At 51.2% G+C, this 23152-nt stretch overlaps 1 protein-coding gene across 16 annotated transcripts in view; it reads left to right on the top strand.

The window, feature by feature from the left end:
- The window catches only part of ATP6V0A1 (ATPase H+ transporting V0 subunit a1), a 63863-nt gene extending 47261 nt beyond the window's left edge, over positions 1-16602 (top strand). For 6 of the 16 annotated variants that reach the window (XM_031011764.3, XM_031011762.3, XM_055388098.2 and 3 more), the window contains 4 exons: positions 1497-1604; positions 7845-7962; positions 8272-8443; positions 15035-16602. In XM_031011764.3, the coding sequence (XP_030867624.1) occupies positions 1497-1604; positions 7845-7962; positions 8272-8443; positions 15035-15128 (492 nt within the window). In that variant the 3' untranslated portion in view covers positions 15129-16602. Of the gene's footprint in view, positions 1-1496; positions 1605-2545; positions 2564-7844; positions 7963-8271; positions 8444-10757; positions 11517-15034 lie in introns of those variants that run through there. The other 10 variants (XM_031011763.3, XM_055388096.2, XM_031011760.3 and 7 more) reach the window with 5 other exon arrangements.
- Positions 16603-23152: the final 6550 nt, after the last annotated feature.

Genomic DNA, 23152 nt, shown 5'->3' with positions numbered 1-23152 from the left:
GTGATCTGCCTGACTCGGCCTTCCAAAATGCTAGGATTACAGGCATAAGCCACCGCGCCCAGCCCCTTATCCATATACCTTGCCAAAGTTTTGCAAGCCTAGATGTTCCAGCAGTGGGATTGCTGAATCTCAAAGGGTTCATGCATTTAAAATTTCGATAAACTCTTCACAATGATTATACAATTTGTACTTGGGAATATATTTTTAAAATACAGATTTATTGGGCCCCACCCCGGAACTACTAAATTTACAATTTCTGGGAGTAGTATTTGAGAATTTCTATTTAAAATGCAGCTTTTGGGGTAATTCTAATGCAACTAGTTCTCTGACCAGCATGTTAAGGACCACTGCTAGAGTAGGAGGGAGGATTTGTGCAAATAATTAGATCTGAGCTGGGCATTAAACTGTGACGAGAGCTGTGGCAAAAAATGGCACACCAGGAGGTGGAGCTGAGGATGAGGAGCGCAGGGCAGCTGCGCAGGCCTCCTGCACACTACTCATGCTGCTGCCTGAAGGCCAGGTTGCAGGAGAGCTGCCCTTGAGCTCTTGCCTTGTTTGGCCCCCTGGACAGAAACCATATGAAGTGATTCTGGGGGCTGCTGTTTAAATTCCTTTTCACGCTGTGGCAGGTTAGCACTAATTGGGATCTGTGAGACTTAACTCATTTCTGCCTGGTTTTTTTTCCCAAAGAGTCTTTTTTGCTTTGGGTTTGGAAAAACTCAAGTTTTTTCAAATCAAGTTGACTTTAAAATCTACTTTTGGAGACCCTACAAAAGACTGTGCTTGTGAACTCAGAAGAAGCAAATGCCCCGTCAGCGTCTGCCCACGTGCCTGTGGAAGAATTGTTCTAACATTCCGGAGCTGTCTGCTGAAGAAAAGGAGCCCCTACTCATCTTTTTAAGCTCAGCATTCTCTAGCCACAAGTGAATGTACATTAAGCTTTTTTTTCCTTCTCTGACCTTGGAAGCTCTTTGTTCCTGGGCAGAGACATGGTACATTTCTGGAAGAAGTTGCTGGAATTCTTGGGCTCCTGTTAAAAGCTTATCAGACTAGGGTACAATCACAATGTCACTTGGCCCCCCTTCCTCTTAGAAAGTCTAATCGTTAGGGCCAGAAAAGCTTAGGCCCTTGCAGCCTTTACAGATAGAGCTGTACTTGTTGTGAGAATCTGTTCGTATTAAGGTTTTCATTCAAGCAGGATTCTCAATTAGTGTTGACCCAGGTGAGGCTGGTGCCTCTTGGCACAGCAGACAGAACTGCATATTTCCTCTGAAGCAGGGTAAGGTGGTAATTGTAGGTTGGGCTGGGGCTGGGGAGGCGGTGGTTGGGGTGGAACAGTTGTTTGATTTTACTTAGCCGTTCAGTCAGTGGGTTTTGTTTTTGTTGTTAGACATATGCTTTTCTGAGGTTTGTGTTACTAACCATCGCCCTTCCCACCTCACAGAATGTCATGTTAAAGCCCAGGCAAATTCTACTCTTTCTGTTCATCTGTGTAGGGAACTCTCAACTTTGGTGGGATCAGGGTGGGCAACGGACCGACAGAGGAGGATGCTGAGATTATTCAGCATGACCAGCTCTCCACCCACTCAGAGGACGCAGACGAGGTAAGATCCCGTGGTGTGGGCTTTCTCTCCTTCCACCTCGGGTCAGCCCTAGTCTTGTGTACCTAAGAGGCCTCACTCCAGTCTTCTCCTTGAAAAATAAAAATACTAATTAATATTCAGCTTGCCTTCTGGACCTCTTAGGGCACCACAGCTTTTTCCAGTGGGCCCTGCCCTAAGCTCCAGCTGTTGCCCCCAGAGCCCGCAGCAGTTTTGCTCCTGTCTTGAATTCCAGATTTTGCCTGCAGTGCTCTGCACGCAGGTCTCCATTACTGACTGCTCTCTCACCTGAGGCAGAGCAGGCCTCAGCATCCCAGCTCTTACGACCTGAAACACAGGTCACTAAGCACAGCTTCATCCATTGACCCTTCCAAGGATCGTTCCAATTACATTACTGACCAGCTATAATCACTGGTACTTTTGAAGTCCTACACCACTGATGTGTTCTTGCTGCAGATATTTTGTTTGAGCTTTTTTGGTGTCATTTGCCTACTTTTTACAGGGAGAGAGAGAATTAGGCCAAACTAGACTTTTCCTTAAGATACCACCTCCAAGCCCACTCTCCTTGCCTGACCCCTTGTAGCACAAAGCCTCTGAACTGAACTATTAAATCTCATCTACTCATTATGTTCTTTTTAAAGCAAATAAAATAGGAGTTGAGGACTCAAGTTGGACTTTTCAGTCTGTCTGACCACCTTCACAATATATGATTTTTTAAAAAAGAAATCACAAGGGTTGTGGATGCCTTTAAAAAATATGTATCTTAATGCTCTAAATTCCTGCTGATTTCGCTTTGTGTATATGCTGAGGAGGCCTGCCTCCAACGTGCTAGCCCATTTAACATGAACAGTCCTCCCCAAGAAGCATTCAGTAGCCTTGTGCTCCTAACTCGTGACCTTGTGTGTGGCGTGGCTCCCCACTAAGTGTAAATTTGTGTTTTCAAGCCTACCGAGGACGAAGTGGTAAGATGAAAGCTGGCGTTGCCTTCGTGTTTATCCGGGCTTCTCTCTTCCCATCCTTGTGATCACTCTGCTGACCCTGCCACACCCTGGGGCCATACACATGACTCCTGTGCCTCTGCATCTCACTGGCCATTTCAAACCAGTTCGTGAGCCTGTGTTCTAAAAAGCTCATCTCCATTAACTGCATCTCATGTCGGTCACCTCTGTCTTTGTTTCATTGACTTTGCTGATCTAACACCTCTGAGAATGGCTTTGAAAGGAGCTACAAGTAATGTCTTCACTGGCATTCTTGAAGTGACTCCTCTTGGGGGTTAAGTCCCATTGGCCTCTGCCTTCCTCTCCTGTGATGTTGTGGTTGCTCTACTCCCAGCCACCGGGAGTAGCCGTTTCCTCCCTGCTCCTCCAAGTGCTTGTGAGCAAACCTTACCCTTCCTCCCTGTCTGAGCTGGCCTCTTCCTGCTGCCCTCCTCAGCTTGATGATGCTTCAACTTAGAAGTGGTGGACCCTTCTCGGGGTCAGCTCTACCTCCATGTGACCCAGGTGAGAGGGAGACAGCTTTCAAAAGGAGGCTTTGCCTTCCAGATGCATCCCAAAGGAAATAATCCATCTGTGTGAAAGGAGTTCATATTATATCAGCCACATAGAGAATAACGGAGACTGGAAAGCAAGTTGGCTAACTGTTCAGGCCACATCTCGAGTAGAAGGCCCTCTGGCTCACCAGTAATTCACTTAGCAACATACACTCTTTAAACTGGGTTTTTAAAACGCCTTGCTGCACTGTTTGCATCTTCCCCCAGCACTTCTCTCTAAAACGCCTAGACCCACAAACCATACCCTTCCCTTCCTGACTCTCGGTCCTCTCTAGGAGGGCAGTGGGATGGGAATGGGAAAGCCTTTGCTGTTCTGTGTAAACACAGGTAGGGCCTGGTCTTCCTGAAGCCTAGAGAGGCTCCTTTGCTGGCATCAAAGAGTGTCTGTGTTCCTGGACTGCTCATCTATGCAGTCCCTGGCTGAGCTACCTGGCAGGGATGGGTGGGGCGTGCTCCATGTTAATGAGGAGCCCAACCCTTTCCCTGGCTCACTACCTCCAACAACACTGCTTTTTAAATGTTTTCCTAGCTGAGCACCCACATTGTCAGAATGGTCTGACCAACTATTGTGTACCAGCGTTCTCGTTTGTAGCCATGTCCCAGGAGGTTGGACATCCAACAAGATAGACTCTAATTCAGCCTCCCCAGTCTCTGGCCACCCAGCTCACTCAGGGATTCAGCTACCCTTGGCTACCCAAGTAGTCTAAACATGTTATCTTTATCAGGCACATACACAGTCTGGTTCTCTGCAGCCAAATTTAGATACCCATGACATTTATCTAATGATCTCAAACCAAACAGGTTCCTAAAAAAAAGTTCAGCTTACTTCTAGAACTTCCCCATTTTGCTTGGCTGTGAAAATGTATTTGTCCCATGCAGGCCCTTGCTCCAGCCCAGTGGAAGCATTAGTACCTCTCCCTAGCGGGGACTCAGTCCAGCTACACACCAGAGCCAGGCCAGTGGTTGTCTGGGAAATCTTCAAAGGCCATGACCACTCAGCAAGGGTCAGTGGCACCTCTCCCCACTGTCTCCTCACCAGGTGCATTCATCCCATCCATCCATGCATTCACTCACCCTCCGTGTGTCCAGCACTATGTATAGTGCTGCAGAAACAAGAAGAATATAGTGCTTGCCTTCAAAGACCTCCCAAAGTGGGGAGATAGTCTGGATGACAGGTGCTGTAATAGAAGTGTGCCCCGGATGCTATGGGAGCACAGAAAGAGGGCAACTGACGAACACTGGGGTGAGAGTGGAAGAGGAGACCCTGGAAGACTCCCTAAGGAAGTTGTCTTACTCTGGTCAAGCAGGAGGCCCTGTAGAGGGAGTGGTGCAGACCCACCAGCATATGCAGCTTCACAGGGGCAAAACACCTGCAGGTCCATCACGTGTTGGGGACTAGCAAGTATTCAGCTTGGCTGGAGCAGAGGCAGGAGTGGGGAACTGGGGACAGGTGAGACTAGAGGTTGGCAGAAACCAGCCATAGTAGTTTTCGCCTCATTTGGACAGCAAGGAGCCATCCAAGAGAGGGCGGTGAAGCTGATGGTGACACAGCCATGGCGCATTGAAATACCCCCAGTGGCTGTGTTGTAGGGTATATTGGGTTGGGGAAGGACAAGGTCAGGAGGCATGGACTCCACATCATCTGATGTGATTCAGGACAGAATGGCGAGCCTGAAGTGAAGTAAAGTGTCTGTAGGATAAGTTGGAAAGGAAGGAACCAATATGAGATATTAAAGAAGTGAAAGCTATAGGTCCCAGTGCCTTAATAAAGGTAAGGAGTAAGAGAAGATTCGAGATTGACTCCCAGACTGTCCAGTCTGCTGGACATGGGAGATGGAATAGAAGTTGATCTCGGTGTGGTCAGAGGAGAGCAGTTACTGTGTTGAGCATGGAGAGCCTGTGGTTCCCCAGGAGAAGGAGTACAGCTGGCTGGAAATAGGCAAGGCAGAGATGGAGAGATCCACCTTGGAGTCACTCCTAGGGGCGACCCTTGAAGCCCTGAGTAGCAGTCCCACCAGAAAGATGCAAGGGCTGAAGCTGAAACTTCAGAGAGCATCGGCATTTAAGGAAGAACCTTGGCTGGGCGTGGTGGCTCACGCCTGTAATCCCAGCACTTTGGGAGGCTGAGGCGGGCGGATTGCTTGAGCCCAGGAGTTTGAGACCAGTTGGCCAACATGGTGAAACCCCGTCTCTACTAAAAATACATAAATTAGCTGGGCGGTAGTGGCATGTGCCTGTAATCCCAGCTACTCGGGAGGCTGAGAGAGGAGAATCACTTGATTCTCCTGGGAGGCAGAGGTTGTGGTGAGCTGAGATCGTGCCACTGCACTCCTGTCTCGAAAAAAGAAAAAAAAAGGAAGAACCTCGATGGAGACTAAAAAGAACTGTCCAGAGAGGTAGGAGGAAAACCAAGGGATGGCAGGTATTTCAAAAAGGAGGAAGAGGCCATGGTGACAGACACTGCAGGAGCATGGACAAGGGCACAGAACATCTGTTAGCTTTAACAGCTGGGCCAGGCGCGTGGGCTCACGCCTGTAATCCCCAGCACTTTGGGAGGCCAAGGTGGGTGGATCACCTGAAGTCAGGAGTTCGAGACCAGCCTGGCCAACATGGTGAAACCCCATCTTTACTAAAAAATTAGCCGGGTGTGGTGGTGTGTGCCTGTAATCCCAGCTACTGAGGAGGCTGAGGCAGGAGAATTGCTTGAATCCGGGAGGCAGAGGTTGCAGTGAGCTGAGATCGCACCACTGTACTCTAGCCTGGGTGACAAGTGAAACTCCGTCTCAAAAAAAAAAAAAAAGTAACAACTGGGAGGTTAGGGTGACCTTGCTAAGTAGAGGCATTTTGTGGAGGAATGAAGGTGGAAGCCAGGGTGCAGTAGGGTGAGGACTGGCTGGGCAGAGAGGAAACTGAGGCAGAAGATGTGGACAGGGACTCTGCAGCGATTCATGGTCGGTCATGGCCGATTGATACTGGGCGTGTGCTGAGTGGCAGACTCATAAGTGCTGAGCTGGATTTCTCACCCAGTCCTTGCCTCTCCTGAGAACACCTACAGGAAGCTGGGAATGAAGGAGAGAAGGCAAGGGTAAGGCCTGGAAGCGAGGCTTCTCTCCTGTCCTGCAGTTTATTCGGTGGGAGAAACTTGAGGTAGAATAAAAACACTGAAGGGAATAGTGTAAGGGAGCCCAGTGGTCACTGCCCTCCCAGCCCACAGGAGTAGAGATCAGCACTCCTGGGAGCCATGGACTTCTTCCTCTCAATGCGGGCCCTGGGGTGGCAGCCAGCAGTGGTAGGAAAGAGCTCTTAACCACGGTGTTGGGATTTAGGGAACTAGGATTACCCTAGTTTTCAGGGTAAGTAAGGAAGCTTGAAGAGCCTGTTCCAGAAGAAAAGCCCAGAAATAGGCTAGGTGTCGATAGAGGTGAGGGAGAAGCAGACGTTTGCCCAGAGATGGCATGGTGGAGCCAGTCCCCTCCACGCTGGCTGCACCCCTGTGGCCTGGGCTGTTGTGGCTTTACCAGCCGAGCCACTTTCTCCCATCCCCATGTTCTCAGTGATTTCCCAAGGCATTTCTGGTGTCCTTTGGGAGTGGAATCACGTGGGTTTTGAAAGGAACTGCGGTGAAAAATAGACCCTGACCTGAGGGCAGGGGCCGATGGGGAGGCCACTGAGCCCTCAGGAGTGTCTGAAAGCTCAGAAGATTCTGGTCTGGGCTCTGTAGGGGAAGCCCCATAAGGGAGCGCCTCCTGGTCTTTGGTCAGCTTGACAGAGAGGCCCAGGGAAAGTACCTGGGGCTTCCAGAATATACCAAATTCAGAAGCCCACATTCACCCCTGACTGTGCTTGGAGCAGTCCTGAAAGTGCACTCCCAAGAGCTTGTTCCAGCCCATTCCTTTATTCTGGAAATAATTCTTGGTATTGAAAGGAAAACTGGGACAAAGGGAGCTTGAGGAAAACGAAAACAAACAAGAAACTGGAGATATGCTATTTGGCCTTAACCCAAACAGATATGCTGTTTGGCCTTAACCCATGTGGAAATTTGTAAACTTTGTCAGGATTTCCCTGTGCATGGTGGTAAAATCATGTAGGGAAAAAAAATTCACCGTGTAATCTCTTTTTTTGTGTGACTTTAGAAATCACAAAAGAAAAAGAAGGTTATCTTGCTCCCAAAAGGCTGTAAAAAGAATAAGTAAAGTGGCTGTAGAGGCCTAGTCTTCTCAGAACAGTGTCCGGGTTGAGAGTCCGTCTCCTGAAGCGCACTCTGGGGAAAATCCCTTCCTGCCCTCCTGCAGGTCCTTAGGGTCCCAGACCCAGACAGTCACTTTCCCAACAGAGTGCCGTCAACTCAGCATGCACTCCTCTCTTGAGCACAGAGCCCCAGAGGGAGAAGAACAAATGTGTTGAAAGAATCTTATTAAGATGTAGTTAATTAAAATATAATGTATTGAGGGGAATGGAGGTGTCCCAGGTGAGGGCTAAGTCAGGCAGGATTTTTGGGGAAGGCATTGCCGAAATCACCACCTGAGCTCAACACTGGGTGCTTCTGGCCCCTCCAGAGTTGAGGTGCCAGCCATGGGAAGTGCAGTGCCCTGCCCTGGCCCAGGTTCAAAGCGCCAAGTAGCCACAACTCAGAATGCCTGCACGTTCCCCTCCTAGCCTTATATCTTCTCTCTGGTTTCCTCCCACGACAGTTTGACTTTGGGGACACCATGGTCCACCAGGCCATCCACACCATCGAGTACTGCCTGGGCTGCATCTCCAACACTGCCTCCTACTTGCGGCTCTGGGCCCTCAGCCTCGCTCATGCGCGTGAGTACCTCTCTCTGGGCTCCGGAACTCTAGTTTCCCCCTCTGTGGGCGCACTGTCAGTTGGGGGGCTTAAGTCAAATGGAAATTACATGAAGGTTCTGGGATTATTCAGGTTCCTGAACCAAGGAGAATGAGTACAGACAGGAGGCTCGGCACTTGTGCCAGGTTAGCTCTGCATGGTGGTCCCACTAAGGCAGTGGGAAGCCAGGATCCAGGGAACCCTAGAGCGGGGGGATGGCAGAGCAAAATTCATGGCCTACAGCTGCCTCTTGCCAAACTGCACTGGCTTTTGTGTCTCCCATTCCCCAGAGCTGTCTGAGGTGCTTTGGACCATGGTGATCCACATCGGCCTGAGCGTGAAGAGCTTGGCAGGAGGTTTGGTGCTGTTCTTCTTCTTCACTGCCTTTGCCACCCTGACCGTGGCCATCCTCCTGATCATGGAGGGCCTCTCGGCCTTTCTCCACGCACTGCGCTTACACTGGTGAGGGGCAGTGGGGCAGGGCGGGCATGGGGGTGGATGTGTCCTTAGCTGCGGTGAGAGGGCAGCTTTTCTCCCACACACAGCCCTGCAGCTCTGTGCAGGAAAGATGAGCTGGCCCTGCACTAGCTTCACCTCAGGACACCCCAGCACCGGCATTGCCACTGAGTTTCGGAAAATGGTCACAGAAAAGCACAGTTCAGCCTTCCCTAGACTCTAGGGAGATGTCCCTGGTGAGTGGTGTCAGGTCCCGCTCCCTGCCTTTAGCTGTCCCCAGTGCTCCTGATTTTGGCTTAAAGGGGCTGCTGGGGTCTTAGGGTTTCTGGTTTTCTCTCTGATGTGTAACTCTTCTGTCTTCAGAACAGTGGAAGCAGCTCTGGAATGTATGTTAAGTGCAGGAAAGGCTAGAACACGCTGCACCCCAGCTTTGTCCTCTTTGTTCTGTCATTGTGCCAGGGGTCTTTGAGTTGGACCCCTGGCAGCTCCATTGTGGACCGGAGGGATTCCTGGCTCTATAGGGTGGAGGTCGGTACACTCAACGCAGCTTCTTCAGATGGGCAGGTTTGGGGTGGTTCTGTTTGTTTTCTTTAATGAAGCTTGTGACTCTTAATGGCTGTTTGTGGAGAGAGCATGAGTTCAGCCTCTGGGACTGGGAGAGCGGGGGTGTGGTCTGGGCTGTGACCACCTCAAACCAGCGTTGCCAGATGTATGTAGCACATAAAAGTACAGTGTGGCTGGGCGTGGTGGCTCATGCCTGTAATCCTAGCACTTTGGGAGGCTAAGGCAGGTGAATCACCTGAGGTCAGGAATTCGAGACCAACCTGGCCAACATGGTAAAACCCCGTCTCTACTAAATATACAAAAATTAGCCAGGTGTGGTGGCACGTGCCTGTAATCCCAGCTACTCAGGAGGCTGAGGCAGGAAAGAATCTCTTAAACCCAGGAGGCAGGGGTTGCAGTGAGCTGAGATTGTGCCACTGCACTCCAGCCTGGGCAACAGAGCGAGACTGTCTCAAAAAAAAAAAAAAAAAAAATAGGAGAGGGGTTGGGGGCCAGGCACGGTGGTTCACTCCTGTAATCCCAGCACTTTGGGAGGCCGAGGCGGGTGGATCACCTGAGGTCGGGAGTTCGAGACCAGCCTGACCAACATGGAGAAACGCTGTCTCTACTAAAAACACAAAAACATTAGCTGGGCATGGTGGTGCATGCCTGGAATCTCAGCTACTTGGGAGGCTGAGGCAGGAGAATCGCTTGAACCCAGGAAGTGGAGGTTGCATTGAGCCAAGATCGCGCCATTGTACTCCAGCCTGGGCAACAAGAGCGAAATTTGGTCTCAAAAAATAAAAATACAGGGTGTATTTCACATAAACAACAAATAATTTTTTTAGTATGAGTATTTCCCAAATGTGCATGGGATATGCTTATACTAAAAACTGGGGCAGTCTGTATTTTCTGTGGCTGTTCCACCTCAGACTCCACTTCTTTGGGTCTCTATTTTCTCCTTTATGTTGTGATTCTCTTTTTGGGGGTCTCAAAACCCCAATGTCTCTGGAAGTTCTGGCCCCTCTCCCCAGAGGAGCATTCACACACTTCTCCTGTTTTACAAGCATAGGGGTCTGACTCACTGGTGTGCCTTAGAGGCCCCTGGATGGGATGCTCTGTGGTGTTCATGATCTCAAGGCCAGAAGAGGGCTATGAATGTCTCTCTTCGTTCTCAAAACCTGAAGAAAATCCAGCATCTGAACCTGAGAAACTCCTTCCCCACTCCCTTATCTTTGATTTTTCTCATGGCTGGGTGACCCCTGAGCCTCCTCAAAGATTCAGCTGTGGGTTTTTCTGAATGATGGGCGGAGAGCGAGGCATGGAAGGGCAAGACGTGGCTAGGGTGCACTCTTCTTCAAAAGCCCTGCTGCGTCAGTAGACGTGGCTTCCTCTGGCCTGGCTCTCTCCCTCCTGGCCTCCCTCCTCCCCACCCAGCTCATCTGGCTGGCCCCCCTGTTCTAAGCTTATCAGCCGACCCCCCGCAAGCACACTTCCTCAGCCCTCCTCAGTGCACGAGAACCTCTGAGGACTCACTTTTTCTTGCCCCTTGGCCTCCTTTCTTTTCTTTTCACTCCTGTCTCTTGAGCCCTGGGTTTGAGGGAACAGTGACCACCTCACCTTGATTCCAGCCCACGTGGGTAGCCGGTCATCTCCCTGGGCAGGGCGGGAGCAAGGCACTGTTGCAGAGCAAGGTTGCCTGGGCTTGAGCCTCGTTTTGTTGCCAGAAGATTGCTTCCTCCTCAGGCTCACCTGTGGCCTCCCCGTGTCTTCCCAGGTCCCCCTGAACTGAAGTGATGAGTGGCAGGACAGCAGGCTTCGGAATTGGGCGACCTGGGTTGGAATTCCAGCACTGTCACACCAGGCAGGGGACCTGAGCAGAACATTCACTGCCAAGATTACTGTGAGCAAGTAGGAAGTAATGCACACACCAAGTGCTGCCACAGCAAAAGCAGGTGCTCTAGGATGGGTAGTGGCTGCTCTGCTTAAAAGTGGGATGCCCTTACTGGGTGCGGTGGCTCACACCTATAATCCCAGCATTCTGGGAGGCCGAGGCAGGCAGATCACCTGAGGTCAGGAGTTCGAGACCAGCCTGGACAACATGGTGAAACCCCATCTCTACTAAAAATGCAAACATTAGCTGGGGGTGATGGTGGGCGCCTGTAATCCCAGCTACTCGGGAGGCTGAGGCAAGAGAATCGCTTGAACCCAGGAGATGGAGGTTGCAGTGAGCCAAGATCGCGCCACTGCACTGCAGCCTGGGCGACAGACCGAGACTCCGTCTCAAAACAACAACAACAACAACAACAACAACAAAACCTGGGATGCCCTAGAGAGAGGGTGTCTGCCTGGGGTCCCCCATAAAGAGACTGCTTTTAGCCTGTCTAGAGTGAGAGGAGACCCCAGAGGAGGCAGAGGATACCATCAGAATGCCCTCAGGTGCTGTTTGCAAGGAACAGCCTCCCCATATATGTCGTATTTATTTTGGCAATAGGAGTATTGGGTAGGAGAGGAAAAAACAGTGCAAACCTCCTTTGTGCAACTTCCAGAATCTCGTCTTTGGAGGGCTGTTCCTGTGACACGAGTGGGGCGCCTCCCCCACCACTAAAACAAGTGAATGAAATTGGTGCTTGTGCGCCCCCTCCTGGCAAAATGCGGCTGTGCGTCCAGGATGCCTGGATCTTCCCTGTGGCCCAGGACTGCAGGAGGCGTTCTGAGCTGTGGCCCTCTTACCAGGGGTGGAGCTTCTGGGGCTGCTGAACCAGCTGTAGGGGTGGTGCTGCTGTTCTTCCTGGCATCCAGCCTAGGCATCTTCGTACCTCCCACTTTATCCCTGCTGTTTCCTGATTCAAGGGCTGCCCCATTATACAAGTTCTGATCTCTTCAGTGGGGACAATAAGAAAAACATTTGATTCGATAACATATAAACCACTAGTGTGAGATTCATGCAGCGTCATAGGAAGGGGGGTGATGTGTTTGAAAACAGTGAGCAGGTTAATGTATTAATCTGCTAATTCTGTCTCCTGAGTTTTCTCTCTTTTCCTCCCTCCTGCCACATGAAGTGTGCTTGGCTTCTTACCTACCATAATTAGACATCTTTTCTTCCTCAGAGAAGGCATGAGACAGGGATTTGATTGTAGTTATCACTGTAAACATCAAACTGATTTTTATGCAGAACTGTTGCCCCAGGGCATACCTTCCAAGGAACCCGGTCTCTCCTTACCTAGCGAATTCCACATACACATAGATGTACACCCACCTGTACACTCACAGATTGGGTGGTGATTAAAGGGACAGAATCAGGGACCAGCTTCTTGTTAGGAATGCAGTGTTGCCACGGCATGACAGCATGGAGCAGTTGAGGGAATGGCTGCCCAAGAGAACTCAGAACTCTTGAAATGTAGTTCCAGGCTGCCATCATTGCCCTGATATTCAGGCCGTCAGACGAATGTGTGTTGTAGGCCCTGAACGGCACAGAGTGGCAGAACAGGCTACATAAACAGCTCAGCCCAGAATTGTCTTTCCAGACTGCCTGCCCTCAGTCACAACCCCCACCAGGGAAGGGAAGCGGCCCCAAGACTCCTTCCTCCTTCACCCACTCGAGGAAACAGAGTTCCTGTTACGTAGCATGAATGATGTCTTTTGGCCCCAGTTAATCCCTCTGAGTCACCAGGTGGCCTTTGCCAAGTGCTGGAGCTGGAAGAGATGATAGAGACACTCATCTGGCTTCCTGAGGCTCTCCTCACAGCTGTTGAATTCTAGAGGTGCATTTCAGTGGCTTGGGGCATGGCAAGACCTTGGAGGCTCCCTGAGCAGAGCAGTGGAGATGCCCAAAAAGAAGGAAGAACCTAGGATGGCAGATGGGGCCCTCCTTGCCCTGGGGAACTTCATGTTTGTACTTTCTCAGGAAGCACACATTTCCCCAGTTCAGCGGGAGAGAGTGGGGAGACTAGCAGGGAAATTGCTTTCCAGCTTTGTGCTGGGTGGTTGGGGTGAGGGTGGCCACGGAAGGAGGTGAAATCAGGCTGACCTCAAGATAGACCCAAGATGTCCCAGTTCTGGCCGCTCTAAGTCTCTAAAGCAGCAGCTGGTGGGAGGGGCAGTATTGGGCAGTATGTCAGGGAGGCCACCTGTCTGCTCACACAGTACAATTGATGTGCCCCTCCCAGGCATATATCCCTCTTCCTCCTTGCTGGGCCCCATGGGTAGATAAGGTGACTGGAGGGGTGCCAAGAAAAGGGCGGTGACCCCACAGGCATCTGAAAACAAAGCCGCTGCTCCATTTGCCCAGTTTGAAGATTAGAATGGTTTTGTGATTAGCCAGGAGGGGGTGGGGGTCAGAGTTCTGGACACCTCACTGGAGTTGGGGGTCAGCATACCCTACCAAGGCTGACATTCACTCCTAGGTAATGGCCTGGGACCCTCAGGTGACTTGTCCACTCTTTGGCTATGTATTGTTGAATGAAAAGGGGACATGTAAATCTCGTTTCAGCTGTTCTGAAATAACCCTTGCCACATGGGAACACAGTCTATTCGACATGAAGAATTCAAACCTAACACAAGTGGGTGAGAAGCAGGAACCCACTGCTAGGCCCCACCGTGTTCCCTCAGAGGTGGTCTCAGTAGCTGGAACTTGGAGAAGTAGTTTTGGTGGGGTGTTGGGACATGGGTGAATCCAGGTCCTGGTTTGGAATTGCTCTGGCGGGAACCGTCAGCTAACGTCAGTTGGAAGCTCTGTGTCCTCCCCCTCCTGAGTCCTGTTTTTCCTGGAGGACCTTGGCCCACCCCTGTGGAATGTGGGGATGTGGGGAAGAAAGCTGAGTGCTTTTACTCCCACTCAGAAAATTCGGTTGCGCTCTTCTTCAAGGGGGTGCTCCTCAGCCTGCACCCCAGTGAAGGGGCCTCTGAGGAACTCCCAGTGCCACTGGCAAACAGTCTGTAACCTTTGGGCCCCAGCCACCTCCCAGCCCCTGTTCTCTTAATTCCTGCCTTCTTGGCTTGGAGGGAGGAATCTCCATTTGTAAAAGCTGAGTTAGGGAACTAGAGGGTTCCTGAAGCTTTAAAGCGCCTCAAAGCCCTCACCCTGCACATGACCTGTCACCTGGAGCCTGCCCCAGCCCCCACCCCTGCCTGTTCTTATAGGGGCTTCCGGTGCCTCCAGGGTCACACAGCACCATGTGGAAACTATTCCTCAGGGCAGCTCTCCTTGGCCTTTTTATCCCCTGAATTATGCATTTTTCTGCCCTTATTTGGTGTGGTTTGGTTGCTGGGCAGCTGTCCAGGGTGAGCTTGCAGGAGGAAGCACAGCCAAGCAGCCTCGCTCTGCTTATGGGACAGTCTTCCTCCCACCCTCCCTGAGAGTGAAAGGGCCCCACAGAGACCATCAGGCATGGATGCTGAACTGCTGGGAAGGGAGCTCAGGCTTTTTCTTTTTAGTCCCCAAGAGAAGAATTCTTTCTCAGATGTTTTTGTGGTTGGAGAATATTTTTGCCATTGCTTTGAGAAGACTTCCCCTCCTAACTCCCCCTCTTTCCTTGGAATTTCCTTCCTTAAATGGAAAGCCTTCAACATTCACTCCAAGCTCGCCCTTTTGCTCCCCCCAGGAAAAATAACAAGCAAACAGAGGTGCTTGCCCAGTGTCTCTGGAGGGGCTTCCCTTAGAGGTGGGCTGTGTGATCCCCTGCCAGGAGGGGGTGATGGGGCCCACTTGTTCATTAACGATGTTAGGCTCAAGCTAACTGAACTTTTTTTGCACATGCCTCTCTGCAGAGAGTTGTGCATAAACACACTGCTCGGCAGGACAGAGCAAGATTGGGAACTGAGGGCAAATCCCTTCCTCCGTGCGTCGAACTCTTGCTGAGGCTCCATGCGTCGAACTCTTGATCCCAGGCCTTAAAAGTGGGATCTCTGCACTCTGGGCTTTCTTCAGCTACCCAAGGGAAGGGAGGCTCGGGGCGAGGTGGGCACGGGGCATCTTTCCTGCCCAACTGTGAAGTCCCAAAAAGTTTCACAAAGTTTCTATTGAATGTCAGCTTTCTTCTTCTCTTTCTCCAGGGTTGAGTTCCAGAATAAATTCTACAGCGGGACCGGTTTCAAGTTCTTACCCTTCTCCTTCGAGCATATTCGGGAAGGGAAGTTTGAAGAGTGAGTCCCTGTGAGGGCCGTGTGCCCCATGCTACCCTCCCCGCCTCCGTCCACAGTGATCAGCTGTGCCTCTCTGCCTGTTGGTTGTGATCTGTGGGCACCAGCTCATTCGTGTCACCCCGTCTGTGAGTCATTTAGATAGAATAGTCCTCCTTGGGTCTCCCACCACCCCTAGCTTTGTGTGTAGTGTAGTGATTTTCTGGCTGTCACTCATACTCACTGGGCACCAGCCTTGCCCTCTTAGCCTCCATCCATCCAGACAGCCCTTCCCACCTCCTGGTGGTGAGCCAGTCTGCATTCCCACGCCATCCCAAAGCCCTTTCATCTTCCCTGTGCATTGTAGATGGAAGGAGCACCCATGCCATTCACATCTAGACTTTGAGTTCCCTGCATCTGCCACCGTAGTTTCTAGCAGGAGTAGTGGGGGGAATAATACAGGTTCTTCCCTAGAAGGGGACACTGGTAACATGTCCCACTCTTGGATTAGCAGGGGTGGGTCCAGGAAGATGATATTTGCGTCTTTTGCCCACCCCCCTCTCGTGCTTGTTAATCAGGCATTCAGCTGGACCCAACTAGGCCATCATGAGTGGCTTCTCCCTGTCATCCCCAGGGGTCATAGGATATCTACACTGCCTTTCTGACCCCACCGTGCACTCCCATCCTTTCCTCTCTCCCCGTTCATGCCCTGCACTACATAGCACAGCCGGGATGCTTGGAACAGAGGCCTTGGCTGCTCCGCAGTGCACAGGGCTTCCCTCTCTCGGGGTTGGCTTCTTCCCAGGCCTTGCATGGGCCCTGCCCACAAGCACACCCTCAGGCCGAGGGTGCAGACTAATGCTCTTCCCTGGTGGAGACCCTGAGATCTTCCCCACCCCCAATCATGATGTCTTCAATGTGGGACTGGGGTCCTCTTGGTTCTGCCTGCAGCCTGCCTGGCTCCGCCCCTAGTGCCCCCTCCTCACCACACTGGCCCCAGGTCTCAGGAGGGGTGTCCTGGGCAGGGAAGGTCAGTGTCACTGATGGTTTGCTGTTTGGAAGCCATTGGCAGGGCTGCCGTGCATGTGGCTGTGAGGGCTGCACAGTCCTGCCAAGGGGCTTCCTCCTTGTCACCCCAAACCTTGTAATCATATGCTGGCGTGGCAGCCCTGGCTAAGTTAATCCCCACCGCTTTCAGTGGTAGAAAGAATTCCCTGAGTGGGCCAGGCTGGTGCCCTCCTCCCACCCTGGCTTTTCTGAGTGAGCTGCCTGGAGCCCTCATCCCCTCTCCCAGGCTGGGCCGGCCCTGGGCGGGGCCACTGTGTGCTGGCCCACTGTGACCTGACCCGACCTTGTGCAGCCCCCCTGCCCTGGTGTCCTGGGTTTTCGTGATGATCTTTGCTCTGTTTCCAGTGGGGTTTGAAGCAGAGTTCAGGGAACCCTGCCCAAGGCCCTCCTGTTCAGACATTCCTATGTTGAATAAAGTATGTTTGACTCCCCCAGAGAAGCTGCCTGTCACTGTGCCCACAGCCCCTGCGTTGCTCCAGGCTCAGCCATCTTGAGCCCCTGTGGACCCCTGACCTTCGCCTGCCTCCTCCAGCATTGCTGCTTTTCCTTCTATCAAAGGCCACAGCTTCAGTAGGCGTGGCTGGGCAGTTGGTTTGGGAAATTCTCACCTTGTCCGAAGTTTCCCAGGCGCCTTCCCACTCACAGGATCCAAGTCAGCTCTGCAGACACTACCTGTGGGAAGAGGGGACTGGGCAGCCCATCTTCGTCTCCCCTTTACTCATTGCACATCCAGACAGCATGGGGGCAGAGGGGCACTGGGTATCTCCCCACGCGCCTCTCCCTCTTCTCCAAGTGTGCCCTCCAGGGCCCAGTGGCCTGGCTATGTTGAGCCCTGATACCCTGGCCTTAGTGTAAGTGGAGGCTCCACACAGGTTCCTCAGGGCAGCTGGGGAATGTGAGGTGCTGGGATTGGCAGGTGGCAGGGTGGAGAGCAGGCAGACCGTCCAGGTTGGCAGGCTGGGCAGGAGGCCCCCTCTCCACTGCCTAGTGAGGCACTGCATTCTCCGTACCCTCCCTCTTCACTCCTCCCTCCAGGGGCCTCCAGGGCAGGGGCTGCCCAGGAATGTGACCTGGGCCCCAGACAGGTGAAGGGGCCACAACCCCCTGTTCATTCCATGTTCCAGCCTAGCCTAAAGCCCTTCCTCCTCCCTAACAGTGCTACCTGTCCCTGGAGTCGGCCCTGAGAGGCCCACCCCACCCAGCTCCTCAAAGATAAGGTCCCGAGTGGAAACTCTGGTCATTGAGGTCTCAGCTTCTGCTCAGTGGGAAGGGAAGGCCTCATAAGAATAGATATTTGAAATCATTGGATTCGAATTGAGAGTCCAGGAATAAATCCTAACATTTATGGTCACTTGATTTTTGATAAAGGGGTCAAGATAATTCAATGAGGAAAGATCTCTCTTTTTCAACAAATGACACTGGTACAATGGGGTTTCCACATGCAAAGAAACAAATTTGGGCCACTATCCCCACCATATGCAAAAATTACCTCAAAGTGGATTCCAGACCTAAAATGTAAGTGAAAACGATAAAACTCTTAGGGGAAACCATAGGAGTACATCTTCCTAACCTTGAGTTAGCCAGTGATTTCTAGATATGACACTCAAAGCACAAGTGATAAAAAATTTAAAAAAACACATAGATAAGTTAGCCTTCAGCAAAATTAAAAGCTTTTGTGCTTCGCCGGGCACGGTGGCTCACACCTGTAATCCCAGCACTTTGGGAGGCCGAGGCAGGTGGATCACCTGAGGTCAGGAGTTCAAGACCAGCCTGGCCAACATGGAGAAACCCCATCTCTACTAAAAATACAAACAATTAGCTGAGTGTGGTGGCGCATGCCTGTAATCCCAGCAACTGGGAGGCTGACGCAGGAGAATCGCTTGAACCCGGGAGGCAGAGGTTGCAGTGAACCGAGGTCGTGCCACTGTACTCCAGCCTGGGCGACGAGTGAAACTCCATCTCAAAAGAAAAAAAAAGGGTTTGTGCTTCAAAGATCAGAATCTAGAAACTGAAAAGACAACCCTCATAGAAGAAGATATTTGTAGATCATATATCTGATAAGGGACTTGTATCTAGGATATATAAGTAACTCTTACACCCAATAATAAAAACAACTCAGTTTTTTTAAATGGGCAAAGGGGTTGAATAGGCATTTCTCCAAGTAAGCAATATGAATGGCCAATAAAGCCATGAAAAGATGCTCAACACCATTAGTCATTACAGAAATGCAAATGAAAACCACAACGAGATACCACATCACACCCACTAAAAAGGCAATAAGAAAATTACAAGTGTTGGGCCGGGCGCGGTGGCTCATGCCTGTAATCCCAGCACTTTGGGAGGCTGAAGCGGGTGGATCACAAGGTCAGGAGATCGAGACCATCCTGGCTAACACGGTGAAACCCCGTCTCTACTAAAAATACAAAAAATTAGCTGCTGTGGTGGCGGGTGCCTATAGTCCCAGCTACTCGGGAGGCTGAGGCAGGAGAATGGCGTGAACCTGGGAGGCGGAGCTTGCAGTGAGCCGAGATTGCGCCACTGCACTCCAGCCTGGGCAACAGAGCAAGACTCCATCTCAAAAAAAATAAGAAAGAAAATTACAAGTGTTGGCAAGGAGAAATTGGAACCCCAATTCACTGCTGGTGGGAATGTAAAATGGTGCAGCTGCTTTGGAAAGCAGTCTGGCAGTTCCTCAACATATTAAACAGAATTGGCTAGGCACAGTGGCTCATGCCTGTAATCCGAGCACTTTGGGAAGCCAAGGTGGGTGGATTATGAGGTCAGGAGTTCAAGGCCAGCCTGGCCAAGATGATGAAACTCCGTCTCTACTAAAAATACAAAAAGCCAGGTGCAGTGGCAGGTGCCTGTAATCCCAGCTACTCAGGAGGCTGAGGCGGGAGAATCTCTTGAACCCGGCCGGCAGAGGTTGCAGTGAGCTGAGATCGCACCACTGCACTCCAGCCTGGATGACAGAGTGAGACTCTGTCTCAAAAAAAAATATTAAACAGAATTAACGTAAGACCCAGCAATTCCGCTTTCTTATCTACCCCAAGAAAAATGAAATCATACCCACAAAAACTTGCACAGAAATGTTCATGGCAGCATTATTCATAATAGCCCCAAAATGGAAACAGCCCGATGTCCACCAGCTGATAAATGGATCCATAAAAGGTGGGATGGGCATGATGGATATTATTCTACAATTAACAAGAATGAGGTACTGATGCATGCTACAACATGAATGGACCTCAAAAACCAGCCACAGAAGACCAACAATTTATGATTCCGTGTATCTGGAATGTCTAGAATAGACAAACCCATAGACACAGATTTGGTGGATACCAGGAGCTGGCTGCCGGATGGGGCTGGGGAGAGAGTTACAATGGGGAGTGACTCCCAAGGAGTATGGAGTTTCTTTTTGAATGATGAAAATGTAAAGTTAGGCTGCTGATGGCTGCACAATTATGTGAATATACTAAAACCCATTGAATTGTACACTTTACATTGGTAAATTTTTTTTTGAGATGGAGTCTTGCTCTGTTGCCCAGGCTGGAGTACAGTGGCACAATCTTGGCTCACTGCAATCTCTGCCTCCCAAGTTCAAAGGATTCTCCCACCTCAGCCTCCTGAGTAGCCGGGATTACAGGCATGCACCACCACACTCGGCTAATTTTTTTTTTTTCCTGAGATGGAGTTTCACTCTTGTTGCCCAGGCTGGAGTGCAATGGCACGATCTTCACCCACTGCAACCTCTGCCTCCCGGGTTCAAGCGATTCTCCTGCCTCAGCCTCCTGAGTAGTTGGGATTATTGGCATGGGGCACCACACCCTAATTTTTGTATTTTTAGTAGAGACGGGGTTTGGCCATATTGGCCAGGCTGGTCTCGAACTCCTGACCTCACGTGATCTGCCCGCCTTGGCCTTCCAAAGTGCTGGGATTACAGGCGTGAGCCACCGTACCCAGCCTTACATTAGTAAATTTTATGGCATATAATCTGAATAAAGTGGGAGTGGCCTAGGACTTCCTTGGGAAGAAATTCCTCCCATGTCTCTCTGATGAACTGGGAGGAAGCAGGGCCAATGAGTCCTTGGCTAGACTGAGTTCTCAGAATCTAGTGGCCTTGGGCTGCTTCCACCTAAAGATGGGCTGACCCAGACTGAGCTGTGGAGTGTGCAGGAAGTCCCGGAGCCCTGTGGTAGGGGGTGGGGAACAGGATGGCTGCATCCACTTGTTCCTGGGGTTTTTGTTTGTTTGTTTTGCTTTGTTTTGTTTTGTTTGAGACAGAGTTTTGCTCTTGTTGCCCAGGCTGGAGTCCAACGGTGCGACCTTGGCTCACTGCAACCTCTGCCTTCCGGGTTCAAGCGATTCTCTTGCCTCAGCCTCCCAAGTTGCTGGGACTACAGGCGCCTGCCACCACGCCCGGCTAATTTATTGTATTTTTAGTAGAGATGGGATTTCGCCATGTTGGCCAGGCTGGTCTGTAACTCCTGACCTCAAGTGATCCACCCACCTTGGCCTCCCAAGTGCTGGGATTACAGGCGTGAGCCACTGCACCTGGCCATTTGCTTCTGTTTTTTTTGTTGTTGTCTGTTTTTTGTTTTTTGTTTTTTTGAGACAGAGTCTCACTCTGACACCCAGGCTGGAGTGCAGTGGCGCAATATCGGCTCACTGCAAGCTCCGCCTCCCGGGTTCATGCCATTCTCCTGCCTCAGCCTCCCGAGTAGCTGGGACTACAGGCACCCACCACCACGCCCGGCTAATTTTTTGTATTTTTAGTAGAGACGGGGTTTCACCGTGTTAGCCAGGATGGTCTCGATCTCCTGACCTCGTGATCCGCCCGCCTTGGCCTCCCAAAGTGCTGGGATTGCAGGCATGAGCCACCGCGCCCGGCTGCTCCTGTTTTTAAGAGATGTGCCCTTTACCCTGATCCCCCTCTTGTGGAACCCCAGGACCCCAGACATCTGTCTGATGAGTCTGTGCCCCGGTCCAGGAAATGCCCCTCATCTTGAGGTCCTAGAACCAGTGTGGGAGAGGGTGGCCTTGGCATGCTTGGCCTGGGGAGTCCCAAGCTTTGTAGAGATAGGGGACAAGTCTATCACCACCTTCACTGGATGGGACTGTACTTCTTTCTGCCCCAGGAACCTTGGGTAGAGGGGGCATTGGACCTCAAAGCCAGCTGGCAGCCTCAGCGTTTCAGATCAAAGTGGCCTGCCTCCTCAACATCTCAGCCTACCCAAGGCATGTCCTAGGTGTAGGCTGCTCTCTGGTGGCCAGATAGGGAAGGACTCATTCATCCTTTGGCAAGGTGGGCTGGGATCTGAGCTGGGCTGTGTGATAGGCAGGCAACTGGATTAGACGGGCAGAGACGAAGCAATCCTGGGGTATTCTGGAGCACATGAGCAGAGGGGTAGGCTAGCCAGGAGCAAAAGATGAGATGGGCTGGAGAGCACGCAGAGAGCCCAGCCAACTTGCTTCACACACACTACTGGAAAAGTAATGAGTTGTGTCACAACTCAGGCTGGGCGCGGTGGCTCATGCCTGTAATACCAGCACTTTGGGAGGCCGAGGCGGGTGGATCACCTGAGGTCAGGAGTTCAAGACCAGCCTGGCGAAACCCCGTCTCTACTAAAAATACAAAAATTAGCCAGCCAATGCATGACAGTAGTCCCAGCTAGTCGGGAGGCTGAGACAGGAGATGGCGCCACTGCACTCCAGCCGTGGGGGACAGAGCCAGACTCCATCTCAAAAAAAAAAAAAAAAAGCGATCAAACAGTACTAAAGGCCCTATTATCAAATAAATAAATAAATAAATAAATAAAGGCTTTCACTCACAGTGTGACTCTCCCCCTCCCTCCCACAACCACTGTTTACAGAGCCTTAAAAAAAAAGCAAACAAACAGATGATAATGTGTTATCTTGCTCTGTCACTCTGTGGCCTGGCCTGGAGTGCTGTGGTGCCATCTGGACTCACTGCAGCCTCGACTTCCCAGGCTCAAGCGATCCTCCCCTCTCAACCTCCCTAGTAGCCGAGACCACAGGTGCATGCCACCATGCTGGGCTAATCTTTGTATTTTTTGTAGAGAAGGGGTTTTGCCATGTTGCCTAGGCTGGTCTCGGACTCCTAGACTCAAGTGATCCGCCTGCCTCAACCTCCTAGGATCAGGGGCCACCGCAATGGGCTAGACTTTTTTTTTTATTTTTAAGTCAGGGTCTTGCTTTGTTGCTGCTGAGACCAGCTGGGTCAGAGAGACCCTAACCCAGCGGCGCTAGAGGAATTAAAGACACACATACAGAAATATAGAGGTGTGAAGTGGGAAATCAGGGGTCTCACAGCCTTCAGAGCTGAGAGCCCCGAACAGAGATTTACCCACATATTTATTAACAGCAAGCCAGTCATTAGCATTGTTTCTATAGATATTAAATTAACTAAAAGTATCCTTTATGGGAAACGAAGAGATGGGCCGAATTAAAGGAATAGGTTGGGCTAGTTAACTGCAGCAGGAGCATGTCCTTAAGGCACAGATCGTTCATGCTATTGTTTGTGGCTTAAGAATGCCTTTAAGCGGTTTTCCACCCTGGGCAGGCCACGTGTTCCTTGCCCTCATTCTGGTAAACTGACAGCCTTCCAGCGTGGGCATTATGTCCATCATGAACATGTCACAGTGCTGCAGAGATTTTGTTTATGGCCAGTTTTGGGGCCGGTTTATGGCCAGATTTTGGGGGGCTTGTTCCCAACAGTTGCCTGGCTTGGAGTGCAGTGGTGTGATCATGGCTCACTGCAGCCTCAAACCCCTGGGTTCAAGCCGTCCTCCTGTCTCAGCCTCCTGAGGAGCTAGCTGGGACCACAAACACAGGCCACTGTGCCCAGATGATTTTTGTAGAGACAGGGTTTCTCCATGTTACCCAGGCTGGTCTCGAACTCCTGGACTTAAGTGCTCCACCTGCCTCGGCCTCTCTAAGTGCTGTGACTACAGGTGTGAGCCA

The sequence above is a fragment of the Gorilla gorilla genome, chromosome 4 (assembly GCF_029281585.2).
Source record: "Gorilla gorilla gorilla isolate KB3781 chromosome 4, NHGRI_mGorGor1-v2.1_pri, whole genome shotgun sequence".
Lineage (NCBI taxonomy): Eukaryota > Metazoa > Chordata > Mammalia > Primates > Hominidae > Gorilla > Gorilla gorilla.
This window is presented reverse-complemented; position numbering and strand designations above follow the sequence as displayed.